The following is a 13,367-nucleotide window of genomic DNA, read 5'->3' on the forward strand; positions in this document are numbered from 1 at the left end:
TACTGCAGAGATGCAACACTGAATTTTTCTTCCCTGGAGGAAGCAGCCACCAGCAGATTCAGACTCCTCTACACGAACTGTATCCCGAGCTTCCTGCCTTGGAACTGGTCAGGATTCCCAGAGACCAAAACCCAGCAGGCAGGACTGAAAGGGAGTTCAGAATCAACTGAGAAGGGTCTGGAGTGCTCCAGGTGCACAAGGGAAGCCACCTATCTTGCTGTCAGCATCTGGATTTTCTTGGCAGTCCTAAACCCTGCTCAGGCTGAGAATTAGGTTGTTTCATGGGTGTGGTTGCTCTCCACTCATTGTCTGCTGACAAGCTAAGAAATGTTCCTTAATGCCCTTGGTGACAGACACATTGTTCTTCACAGGTTGTCAGCTGCAGGCAGGTACTATTTTGAGGTGCTGCACAAGCAGGATGACAGAGGAACAGACCATGTGGAAGTAGCAGTGAGTCTGTGCAAATGGCCGTGCTGTATATGCATCCCCGCAGAGCTTGGGAATGACATTTGTTAATGATTTCCCTCCTTTCCCAGGCCCCAGCTCCTCTTTGCATGAGATGCATCTAATCCCTTCCAGAGCCCTTACCTACTTCTATGTGGGATAGTCCTGGCGGTGTGTCAGGACCCTTTCCTCTGCTTGCTTGGGATAGTTCTGCCCTCCCCGGTCTCTGTTGCAGCTCTTTGTCCTTTCCTGCTTTGGATGTGTCCTGGGGGATCTCAGCTCATTCCCAGTCTTTTGCTGCTAGATAAACTCGGTCATAGTAAGGAGAAAGAGGAAGCTGTGATCCCATCTGGTGAAAAAACGTCTTGTGCCTGTTCCTTTTGTTCAGGCTTCGTTAACTCCATAAGCACTTCATTTTAATGTGTTTCTCTGTTCCAGTGGAGACTGAATGACCCAGAAGCGAAGTTCAAAGTCATTGACTCCCAATACCTCTCCCTTTTTGCTAGTAAGTATCTTCAGCGCAGGTTTCCCTGAGCACCTCCCCATTCTTCCGACATATCAGCGGTGTTTCATTGTGAATCATAATCTAGCCAGGCAAATACCATGCATACAGATCATTACAAGAAAGAAGTGGAGACAGGTCAGGAGAGAGATCTCTGGACTCATTATTAAATATAGGAAAATTGGAAGTAGGATTGGAACGTTATTTCAGGAAAATGTAGAGACAGTGAGGAAGGGCAGAGGGGAGAGTCTGCAGGGATGAGAACTGTTCCAGTTGTGAAAGAACTATGGGATGGAGGTTGCCTGCAGAGTTCAGGGGAATGTGAGACCCATAACATGGGAGCTGTGGGAGTGTGCTGGCAGCTGGACATGACCAGGGAGAAGGGACTGCTCTAGTACTTCCAGGAGATTTCACTCTGTGTGCTGGACACAATGGGATACACGAGTGATGTTGGGGGATGCGGCTTTCTTCTGTATCGGCCTCAGGTCTCTTCAAGTTGCTGCTGGATTGCACCAAGCACATCGGCCCAGTTCCTCCTGTTTTGTAAACCCTTCTTAGCACATCAAGTGATGCCTTTATCAGTTAAGGAGCTCCTTAGTCCTGTTTACCCTTATCTAGTTTTGTCAGTATCGCTTGCCTCTGCCAGCATTCCCCCTTTCCGTATCTACCACTGTTGCCTTCCAACACGTCTGGGCTTTTTTCCATGCCAACACTCTTGCCCAGTGAAGACTCCCTGATGTAATTGAGACATCTGTTTGCTGTGTCTTGGATCACAACCTGCTGTATTTTCTGAAACGTGCTGTTTGGCCAGGACCAGGCTTTCCATTAGGTCTTCCATCCCCATCCTTTTTACTTCTGCTCTTCTTATTAATTCCCTGTAGAAGGGAAGACTCACATCCCAAAAGATCCCTTTGTGGCTGGACACAGCGCTGCAGTCTCATCTATATCTGGCACCTTCTGCCCATACAGTGTTTCTCTCTTCCGTATCAGCCTCTGGCTGTATCACGTGTCATCCCATTCCTTCTGGATTCCCATGTTGTTTAGTACCTAAAAGTTGCTAACAGTAATCGTAGTGCCTTTGGCAGCATGTTGCCTTTCCCTCATTCAGTTCCCCTTATATTGGAGTAAGATCCATGGAGACATGAAGCCCTCTGGCAGCAGCACCCAGGAAAAATGTAACCAATAGCCAGTCTTGAATTTAAGCTTCCCATTGCTCCTGGCCTCCATTCCCCTGCTGGAGCATCATCCGTCTCAGCCACTGAAGGCCTCACCCGGCGTCTTGCCCCTTTTCCAGCACAGGAGAAAGCTCTGGTCCTCAAGTTTCTACTCCCCTTCATCTTTCCTATCTCCTTTTAAAATAAATTTAATGCTAATGATTCAGATGTGTTCAGTAATTCCTGTCAGCATGGGGCTTCTTCAGCACACCACTGCTGGCATGTCCAAGGCGGGAGGTCATTTTCCGCCATTACTCATCTCTGTGTTTGTTCGCTGTCAGTGGTAGCCATGTTCCTACCTCACAGCTCTGTATTTTCAGCTTTCTGAATCAAAGCCTTTCCTTCCCACGATGTCTTTGCAGTGAAGCTCCTGATCAGCACCATTTAGGCATTGCTGTGCCAGAGTCAGCATTAGTGCCGTGGATGCAATGCCATTTAGAAAGGGCTGACACTGGGGAATGGCACTTTTTTGGGACAAGGGACGAATTAGCCCTTCCTCCCCCTTCCATTCTCTCTCTGGTTTCTAGACGAGACGCTTTTAAAGATGGATGAGGTTGGGCATATCCCGCAGACGTTGGCCAGTCACACGAGCCGGCCCGCTGACAGCGCAGGCAGCAAGGCGCACCCAGCCGACATGTTGAAGCCTGACCCCCGGGACACTCTTTACAAAGGTGAGACTTGCAAAGTGGTTGGGGAGGTAGCTGCAGCCTGTCACAGCACGTGCAGTAGCACAGCCAAGAAAGATTGTCCTCCTACGCCACGGTGATGAAAGGCCACGCTTTTTTTTCTCCCCAGTGCAGAGGAGAGGGGCAGTATGCGATATCAGTCTCTGTAAGAGACAAAGCACAGACTAAAACCAGCTCCTCTTCTTGGCATCCAGCTCACGCGACATCCTTGGGCGTAATATTTTAGTGTAAGTGCTGTAGGGCAACATAAAGAGATGAGCTACGCGAGATAGTTTGCTTTATGTATCTGTTAGTATTTCCCATGGCTAAACAGAAACCCGGCACAGCAGTAGCTAAGCTGGTGCGTCATTTACAGCAGGGCTCCTCCAGCAACTCTTGCCTATGTTTTTCTTCTTCTCAGTGCCCCTGCTCAGCAAGTCTCGTGTGCGCCGAGCCTTGCCAGACTGCCCGTACAGGCCCAGCTACCTGGTGAATGGATTTCCTCTGCAGCGCTACCAGGGACTCCAGTTTGTAAGTTTTACTCCTTGAGCAGGTACTTGCCCAGGGGAACACAAGGAGGAAGGAGGGAGACCCCATGAACCATGGGGGCCTCTCCACCCATCTGAAGTTCCTGGGCAGATTTGACCATCTGCTGTTCAGGTCTCTGCATCCCAGTACATGCCGAAGGGCGGCACCAAGAAAAGAGAGATGGGTGCTACACACTGCTCCCGGGTCTCACCGTGGTACAAGCGTGTGTGTCTTACAGAGCCCCTCATACCTCAAACCAAAGAACTGAGCTTCCCTTCACACGGAGCCTCACAATGGCCGAGGATTTTATTCTCCATGGGGTGAACTGTAGTCTGTGTGGACTACTGAAGCCCCTGACAAGCTTAAAACTGGTCTTGAAGAGGGAGCTCACATTTATGGGTCACGCAACATAGCAGGAATTAATCCCCTGCATAGCAGAGCAGATTCTGAGGTCTGGTGGGGCCAGGTCACCAGCATCGTTTGCCCTCCCTGGATGCCAGTGCAAGCCTACATTCCCCAGGGGACTCACATCCTGGGCAGCCCTGGCGCCCTCAGCCTTGCCTGGAGGTCTCTCCACACGCTTTCTGGGCTCCTGTGATCCCCTGCATCTCTTCAGAAGTGCTTGCCCACCTCTCTTCCGGCTAATTCTCTCTGTTATAGGACTTAAATGCACAATTACAGAGGTGGACAGACAGATGCCGAGAGAGAGAGAAAAGGGCATACCCGTGCACGTATCCCAGCACGCTTCCTTGTGTTTTCCATTCTCACAGCCTGCTACTGAGTGCCTTGGAGAGGCAAATAGTTAGTGAGCCACCCCTGCTCCCTCTCAAAAGGGCTGGGCACCCCGCAGCTGTGTCTGGGTCACCTTGTGACTGATATCTAGCATTTATGAGGGTTTTACTTTATTTTCCTCCCTTCTTCCCAGGTTCATTTATCCTTTGTTTACCCGAATGATTACAGCCGCCTGAGCCACATGGAGAAAGACAACAAATGCTTCTATCGGGAAAACCCTTATTACTTGGAAAGGTAGGATGCTGCAAATGTGGGTTTACTAGCAGGGAGGGAGGAGATGGTTTGAAGACTAGAACTGGGGTGGAATTTCATGCTCACTTCTGTAGGACTCTCTTAATTCTTAAAGATCCCCTAAGCCTTGCAAAACATTAAAGCATTTCTAGTTTCTTTCAATAACTTATGCTCCCTTTAAGTGAAAATACGTTTAGGTCTCAAGGGGAAAATGCTGCTGCTTTTCTTGCTCTATTAACCCAGTAGCTGGGTCAGAGCACGTTTGTTCCACTACATCAGGGAGTGTATTTCCAGCAAACTTTGCCTGCCAGCAGCTGGGGCCTCCTGATGGCTGTCGCTGTGAAAGCCAGACCACGCTCACCACCAGGCATCTCTCTGGGGGAAGAAATGCACGTCGTTCATCTTCACTGGAGTCTGGCTCCCAGTGGTGGCCCTGCGAGGGAACCGCCACTGGCATGCTCTCCCCTGCCACAGGCAGACACCTTGTGTGAGGACCCCCTTCTGTTCAGGGCTTTTTTTGCAGGATAAGGAGAGTCACTTTTCCAGTGAGATAACTGATGGTGGCCTCCTGGTGCTCAGGATCTTCTTCCTCCCTACAGGACTATTTTGAGGACTGGAACGACAGATTGTTTTGTAGGTTTTGGAGGGAAATCCTGGGAGTGGAGTTCATAGTGAAGGACAGAGAAGGTGGCTGCCATGGGCTTGGAAGGTGCCACCCAGGTTTATTGCTTTGACAATTCATTTGTATGGTGACAGGATTTGGGAACTGGGGCTCCATTTTGCTTGGCATCAAGCACACATGGAGGGAAGCAGTCCTGGAAATCCCTCCAGGGATTCACAGTCTGTGAAGCACAGACACATGAGGACAGCACACAGACAGTGGTGGTATGAGAGAAGAGAAAGGGAGGTCATTGCAATTACCTGCCTGAGCTGCTTTTGCAGCATGGTGACTTGTGGTTTTGAGCACTACATCATAAGTGAGCTTTAAGAAGCAGCTTAAAGGAGGCTGAAGAAGTGTTTCAGGGTACTTATATTGGGATTTCCTCCTGCACTTATGAGAAAATGTCTGACTGGGATGTTAAGCAGGGAAAGCTGACGTCTTTGGCAGTGTAGAATGAGATCTGATTGCCCAAAGATTTGAAAGATAGAGGTGATGATAGCCTATGACTTGCTGGGAAAGGAGGATCTAGAGTTGCTGGGTAGATGTAATCAAAGTAATGGACCATCACCTCTGAATCAGTGGCCATAATTTATTTGGAGAGGACAAAGTAACTTTCATCAAACTTGTGTTTTGCCCTTCCCTCTGCAGATTTGGATTCTACAAGTACATGACAATGGATCGGCCAGAGAAGAACCTGGACTCTGGAGAAAAGACAGAGCAGCCAGGTAGGGGCCCTAATGTCAGCCCAGAGGATCCTTTTATCTGTCACTTTTGTGTGTGATTTTCAAGCACCAGCTGAAAGAAGCTGTTGACTTTCTGTACCAAGGAAGTCACAGTCGTTCCCTGCCAGATTGCTGTGGCTGGGAGGAGATTTTTGCTGCCGCTTTCACTTCTCTTCGGGGCAGGTTGGGAGGTCACCAAACAGTGGGCTGTAGTGGACAACGTGACGGTTACCTCTCAGGCCCACAGCTTAGCTGAGGTGCAATTCCAGCAAAAGTGCAGGCAGAAGTGACAGAGCCCAAGGTGTGCAGTGTGGCAGCCTGTGCTCGCACCTGCCCTGCAAAGCTGTGGCCAGACCGACAGCTAAAGGCAAAGCCAGACCCCCCACGGCCGTTGGCAGTGGTGGCTAATAGGTGCTGAGGAGCTCCCGTGTACGAGCATCCCTGTCCCCCTGAGCAGGAGAGACAATGCTGAGATGAGGTGAGAAGCAGCTTCCCCCAGCGGCGGGGTGGGTGCCTGGGTCGGGATGGGGAAGGCAGAGGGAGGATGCCAGAGGTGTGACTGCGATTACTCCTGCAGGCTCCCAGGAGGGGAACCTGGATGACCTGCAGTACGCAGAGCAGGATGCAGACAGTACCAGCCCCACCAAGAGCCCCGGCGTGGGGAGGGCAGATCTGGCAGGCAATGCTCGCAGCAGCATGGTGGGCAGCGATAAAGTTCACGAGGACTATTCCCTCCAGGAGCGTCGTCGGCTCCTCTCAGTGACAGGTGGCAACGTAGGAGAGGTGCTACACAGGAAAAGGACAAGGAGGTCTGGTGTCAAATCAGCCACGCTAGCCTCTGCCAACCAAAGCCTCAGCCAGGCTGGCCTAGAGGGGAACCCAATAATGAAGAGACCCCGTTTAAAAGCTGGTGTAAAAGACAACTCCAGGAGCCCTCCACAGCACACCAGGGCCATCCAGGGGAAAGCACCTGTCAAAAAGGCGAACCCTCCTTCTAGGACCATGTCTCAAAGGCAGCAGCCTCTCAGCGGCCCCAGGGACTCAGGGGTCACGATTTCCGAAGGGGTGAGACCTCAAGGAGACCTCAGCACCACTAAAGGTGGGCTGCAGCCAGCAGGCATCGTGCCAGCCAGAAAAGGAGGGCCAGTCTCTAGCAAAGTCAGCAGACGTGCTGTGAGCACTGCCAGCCCCAGCCAGCAGCCTGGGCTGCCACAGTGGCTGAACCAAGTGGAGTCCTACATTGCTGAGCAGAAGACAGCCAACGGTGGGGACATGGGTGAGGGAGAGGCGCATGTGGCGTCTCCTGTGAAGGGCAAGTCTGGACCTGTGGCAGCGGAAGAGGAAGAGGAAGAGGTGGATGGGGAGCCAGAGGAGGAAGATGAGGAGGATTTTGATTACGTACCAGTGTTCGACCAGGCGGTGAATTGGGAGCAGACCTTCAGCACAAGCAACCTGGACTTCCATATGCTGCGCACAGACTGGATTGACCTGAAATGCAACACGTCAGGAAACTTGCTGCTAAGAGAAAGGGAGGCCCTGGAAGTCACACGTGTCTTCCTGAAGAAGCTCAACCAGAGGAGTAAAGGGTAAGGCACAGTGTAAAAACCAAGGGGCAGTGTCCCACAGCTGGTGTACCCCCTGCACAGGAAATACCTGTCGTGTGAGGAGCTAGTGGGAATCAGAGGATAAACTAGATGTGGGAAATAAGACTGCAGGCAAGGAATCTGTGTGAGAACCTGGGCTTTAAATACCTCTTTTGGCTGAGAAATGGGAACTCTTGGACACCAGACGATGTCTGGGGGCTGAATATCGCCCTCTGACAGCTGGTGGCAGTAAACATGAAAGATTGGAGATTCCGTCCAGCTGGCATCACTAGCCTTTTGCTGGCCTCCTCCTCGTGTGGTTGAAGGTATTGAGAGCACATAGAAGCTTTTTACCAGCTGAAAATAAAGAAACCCTGCTGATATGAAATAGGACTGGAGCTCCTTGTGCTTGTGACTTGATGTCTGCCACATCTCAGCTTGTGAATCACTTAGGACATAGGACCAGAAGGAACCTATCAGATAATGTGGATCAGTACACTGACCTCAGAGACAACCAAGTACCCTACACTGTTATCTGAGTGCGTCCACCTCCATCTTAAAACTAGCTAGATTCCTAGATCCTAGTACTGATTTGGAAAGGTGTTTCAGCTCTTTGATGACCCACTGGGGATCAGCTTTTGCTGGTACTCTGTTTTTACATGGTCTTGATAGGGTTCCTTTTCTTCTCAAGACTTACCATCTTGATTGCCTTTATGGCAAACAGACGTACCTCCTCTGAGCCTCTATAAGCTAAACAATCCAACTCCTGACCCTTCTGTTGAGTTAGCCTCTATTTCCATAACTTTCCTTTATGTCCTCTGTGCTCGTTTCAGTTTGGGTTAATTTTCCTGTACATAAATGACCAGTATCCTGGATATTTTATAGAATGGGTGTTACTAGTTCCCAATCCCTACTGGAAGTAACTCTCATGCTATGTCTTAAGATCTCTTTTGTTTTTCCAGGGCCACATCAGTCACAGTATAACTGATGAGTACATGCAAGCTTTTCTCAGCATTTTTAACTGATGAGTGTCTGTTTTACAGCAGCAACTCTTTTTATGATCTGAAAGGACGTGACCTGGCATTTCATCCTGTTTTGATCATTCTGAACCTACAGCTCACCCCAGTTTTTACTGTATGATTGCTCAGTCCTACTCCATGTTATTGGCTGATAAGCTGTCATCAGCCAATTTCACTAGCCCAAACAGACTCCTTGTGCCAAGATCGTTGTAGGAGGTGTTGAATACACTCACTATTACCAGCCCTACAATCATTCAGACACATTTGTTATTTTCTGTGTCACCTTTATTTCATTTCCCTTGCCAACTATTTTCTCTTGGCTGGAATCCCAGATCTAATCCCACACGCTTGTGGATTTAGGAAACAGGTGGTAAAGCTTCCCATGGGACTTTGGAAGCGGTGCAGCAAAGTGGGGGGAAGCTGGGGACAAAAAGGTTTGTGCTAGCTAGGAGGAAAGAGCCTGGCAGAGCTGAATGGGCTGGAGGTGGGAGAGGGGCTGGTGTATGGGGCCGTGCCCACCCCAGCTGTATCTTCTGCAGGCGGTTTCAGCTGCAGCGTATTGTGAATGTGGAGAAACGCCAGGACCGCATGCGGGGCAGCCGCTACCTGCTGGAGCTGGAGCTGCTGGAGCAGGGAGAACGGCTCGTGCGCTTCTCCGAGTACGTCTTTGCGCAGGGCTGGCAGGGCATTGGTGGCGATAAGGAGGAGGAGAGGAAGATGAGGAACCTGGTATGGGGTCGCCGGCGGCACCTGATGGCTGTGGCGAATGAGCCAGAGCTGTGCTGGCCCCAGAGCTTTTCCTGGAACCATCGGGCCATGGTTCACTTCGTGGTGCCAGGTAAGGGGGACCTGCCTCCCCAGGACATTGAGGGATGGCACGGTGGGTGGTTCCCATGAGGGCAGTCCTGAACAGTGGGTCTGGGCCAGCCTCAACCATCTTATTTGGGTCACTTCCAATTTCTGTTCCCTCCAAGTTAAACCCCCTCAGAAATATGGCAGGGTCCAAACTCCCATGACTTGTAAGCTTGGAGAAAACTCCTGCCATGCTCTGGGAAAGAACCCACACTCATTCCTGGGTTCTTTGGTCCAGGTTTTCAGCCTGAGCCTATTTCAGCATCCCTGCAAGGTTAGGAGGGTTTGGGGGGAGGCAAGAAGCCTTGCCTTCTGAGAAGCCGCGTCGTCTTTGAAATCAGTTTTGCTTTGATTCTCTCCCTTTTGCAATACTACCAGTGAAAAACCAGGCACGTTGGGTGCTACAGTTCATCTCTGACATGGAAGAGCTGTTCCAAGTCACTAAGGATCCATATTTCAACATCATCATCACAGACTACAGCAGTGATGACATGGATGTAGAGAAGGCTCTGAAAAGGTCTAGCTTGCACAGGTGAGAGTACTGCTTGGTCACAAAAGACTGCTCACGTGCATATGCCTGCAAACGCAGCACATCTGCCAGTCTCTGTGTGTTGCCCAGCTACAGCCTCCTGCAGCTGGAAGCCCAAAGATGACATCCAAGGAGACCTTGCACATATACGTGCATATATTGTTATAATGTACATGCACGTACATGCATGTTATAATGTACATGCACACCACAGTGTTATAAAACTGTAAGGCAATACCTATTGTAGTCATCCACCCAGACGCATCTCTTTTCTCCTGGCTGTTCTTCAAGTTTGCAAGAGAGGACAGAAAGCAAGTCTTGCAGTGATGGGGCAGGGGCAGGACAGAGAAGAGAAGAAAGCTGTGAGAAATGGGACAGACAGTGTGGAGACCTCTGAGGACTCCACTGGCTGGAATACGTCTCTGGCCTACCCTCCTCTGACCTGAACCAGCCTTGGCTGATCCTTTCCTTTATGTGCCAGGGGTTCCCAATAACAGGCCTAGTCCTAGGATAGAGCTGGACTGGCGCTGAAAAGATATTTGCCAAGGACTGCCCTGTTCTTGCTGCGTCAGTGGCTAGACCCTCAGGGTGCGCTGGGCCCTAGAGCAGCACTGCGCTTGCACAGTCATACAGCAAAGGCTTTTCTCCCTCTTGCCAGGGTGCACGGGGCTGAGGGGCTACTCCGCAGCGTGATGGTCACGGTGTACCACTTACCAGCATGCACACACTGAATTTTTCTTTCCCATCTGACCCACAGCTATCGGTACTTGAAGCTGACGGGGAATTTCGAGCGTTCTGCTGGGCTGCAGGCGGGGATAGACCTCGTGACGGTAAGCCTGGGGGCCGCGGGGTCGACGGGAAGGTTTCTAGTATGTGTCTGGTGCTACTTCTTGCTGTTCATGCTGAACACACTGGGTTTTAGGGAAGGAAACAGCCCAGCAAACCAGATCAGTCGCAGATGTGTTTCCTATCCCATCAGAGTAAGGGTCTCTTCCCTTACTCCACGAAGCCTGTGGTCCATTTGCTTCTTGGCCCATCTACCGGGACTATCAGACAGGAGGGAAATCAGCAATAGCAGCTTTATGATCCTGGCTCTGCCAGGTCATGGAAATAGTTCATACCCTCTGTTGAACAGCCAGTCAGTGGCTGTTTTGGCAGGCCCTAGGACCTCAATGCCTGATCTAGCAACAAATGGCTCTTTAGTTCACTCCCATATCACTTGTCTTCCTGCCCCTCAAGAAAGACTTGCTGAAAGTCAACCTATTTTTTTTCCCAACCGATATGGTCGGTTCCAGGACCCGCACAGCATCGTGTTCCTGTGTGACCTGCACATCCACTTCCCAGCTGGAGTCATTGATTCAATCCGGAAGCACTGCGTGGAAGGCAAGATGGCCTTTGCCCCCATGGTCATGAGGCTACACTGTGGCATGTCCCCACAGCGGCCTGACGGTAAGAGGGAGTGGAGTCTTCTTTGCTGAAACCTTGGGGAGTGGGGAAAGGAGGGTGCTTGCCATATCTAGATTTGTTCCTCTGGTGCTATCAAGGTCTGGAGCTTACCAGGGCCCCTAGGTGAGAGTGCATTAGACGTAGGATGGGGTTTGACAGTGTCACATACTTGGAATTTGAGATCAAAGAGCCAGCAGAGGCCTTTATATGACTTTTCTCCTGGTCATCTCCTAGGGGTCTCTATGGATTTGAGGACCTTGGAAAACCCCTCCTTTATTCCTTTCTGTCCGTTTCTCTGTTTTCTTAGGGGGTACAGCCTGTCCTGAGGAGAGCTGTTAGCCTAGGGGTGAGGGAAACCATCCCAAGTCAGAGGGAGTAAAGTGACACAGATCATCTGAGCGTAGGATTTCCTTTAGACAGAGGTGGCCATCCCGAGCCATCCAGACACAGGGATAACCCCTTGAAGCTGGGACAGTCCAGGTGCATTAGGTACTACGCTGCCAGACAGGAGATATGGTTGGCTCTGCTTTGGTGGCAAGTTTGGTGTCAACACTGTGCTAGAAGTAGCTTGAGTCTCACTCCAGCAGCCCTGCTGGAGTTGTCAATGGTTCAAGGCTCCAACATGCATGTGCCTCTTTTATGCTGTCCTCAGGCTACTGGGAGGTGAATGGGTTTGGTCTCCTGGGCATATACAAGTCTGACCTGGACAAGATCGGAGGCATGAACACAAAAGAGTTCCGGGACCGCTGGGGAGGAGAGGACTGGGAACTCCTGGACAGGTAGGCATTCATTGTCATCATTCATGTGATTAGGAGGGGAGACACATTAGATCTTGGAGGACCAATGACCGGGCCAGTGGGGATCTGGGGAGACTGAGGTGACTAATGCCATCGTAAGCTTGGTTAGTGAGAGAAAGTCTTTGAGCACGTCCTGACCTCAAACCAAAATACACTAATACAGCCAATGATAAAAGAATAAAGAAGCCATTTCTGGGTGCCTTCCAGCCCCACTGCTGGTTGGGCACAGGCAGATCAGGCACTGGTGATTGTGAATACTTTGTCCTCTTCAAGCAGTGCGGTGCACAGTGGGTCTGGTTTAGGTCCCTCAGACTTCACATAATATGTATAGCAATTGCCCAGAGGAACAACTGTCTGAAAGACATTTAAATATCATGAGGTACAGTTGCGGTTTCCGAGAGGTTTATAATGAGGGTTCTCTGCTGTACAAATCCTCATCCTCTGGGTTTGTAGTTCCAGGTTTTGGGGCCTCTCCTGTCTTTTCTATCAGATGACTGCAGAAAAGACTGGCATCCTGAGCAATCCCATGTTGCCAGCTGTCTTTCCTCCTAGCGTGGCATGTGCAGCCCCCTCCTGACCAGTCTTGCTCTCAGGGGTGCATAAACACTCAGAAGGTGTCATTAGACACCTGCTTATGGATATGAGATACCTCTGAGCTATTCTGGACGCTTCAGTTTAATTGCAGTCTCTTGACAACAAGACAACTTAAAAGAAATTTCCAGGGGCTGATCCCCCCCAGTATCTTTGTGATCAAGTTTTCCCTAAGTCTGCCGCTTCTCTTTTCTGCCAGGATTTTGCAGGCCGGGCTGGAAGTGGAGCGTCTCTCCCTGAGAAACTTCTTCCACTGGTTTCACTCAAAGCGGGGCATGTGGAACCGGCGCCAGCTGAAGACACTGTAGCCTTCAACCCCAAAGCTGCCCGGCAGCGCCGTCCACCGCCTCGTCTCGACGTGCACTTTATCGAGGCATGCAGCCGAGTGCACAAACTCTTCCTCTGCCTCCAGAGCCCTCTGATGGGACGGCACAGCCGAGGAAGGGACAGTCAGACTGGGGGAGCGGGAGCTTCTCTTGTGAGCTGTTGCATCCAAGATGTGGGATCTGTGTCTTGCTGGGAAGGCACCTAGGGGAGATGTTGACAAGTGAAGGACTCGTATTTCCTGCCATGGAGCCTGGCGGATGGTACAGTGGGAGAGGTGCCATATTTCCCATTGAGTCTCGTGTGGTGCAAACCAAACAAACTCAAATCCCAGCTAAGCCCAGAATGGTTTATTTACAGTAACGCAGCTTCTCTTTCAATACTTGAAGGGGAGAAAAAAAAAAAGGAAAAAAACCAACCCTCCCCATTTCCCCTCCTTCCCCATCTCTCCGGTATCCATGCTTTTG

At 50.6% G+C, this 13,367-nt stretch overlaps 1 protein-coding gene across 1 annotated transcript in view; it reads left to right on the plus strand.

The window, feature by feature from the left end:
- Positions 1 to 12,968, plus strand: part of B4GALNT3 (beta-1,4-N-acetyl-galactosaminyl transferase 3) — a 47,644-nt gene extending 34,676 nt beyond the window's left edge. The window contains exons 8-20 of the mRNA XM_009879743.1: positions 372 to 450; positions 883 to 949; positions 2,688 to 2,831; positions 3,247 to 3,356; positions 4,279 to 4,379; positions 5,686 to 5,762; positions 6,337 to 7,345; positions 8,901 to 9,199; positions 9,592 to 9,745; positions 10,500 to 10,572; positions 11,038 to 11,191; positions 11,841 to 11,967; positions 12,776 to 12,968. Coding sequence (XP_009878045.1) covers positions 372 to 450; positions 883 to 949; positions 2,688 to 2,831; positions 3,247 to 3,356; positions 4,279 to 4,379; positions 5,686 to 5,762; positions 6,337 to 7,345; positions 8,901 to 9,199; positions 9,592 to 9,745; positions 10,500 to 10,572; positions 11,038 to 11,191; positions 11,841 to 11,967; positions 12,776 to 12,884 — 2,503 coding nt within the window. The 3' untranslated portion in view covers positions 12,885 to 12,968. The remainder of the gene's footprint in view (positions 1 to 371; positions 451 to 882; positions 950 to 2,687; positions 2,832 to 3,246; positions 3,357 to 4,278; positions 4,380 to 5,685; positions 5,763 to 6,336; positions 7,346 to 8,900; positions 9,200 to 9,591; positions 9,746 to 10,499; positions 10,573 to 11,037; positions 11,192 to 11,840; positions 11,968 to 12,775) is intronic.
- Positions 12,969 to 13,367: the final 399 nt, after the last annotated feature.

Source organism: Charadrius vociferus, unplaced genomic scaffold, assembly GCF_000708025.1.
Source record: "Charadrius vociferus isolate BGI_N301 unplaced genomic scaffold, ASM70802v2 scaffold90, whole genome shotgun sequence".
NCBI classification, from domain to species: domain Eukaryota; kingdom Metazoa; phylum Chordata; class Aves; order Charadriiformes; family Charadriidae; genus Charadrius; species Charadrius vociferus.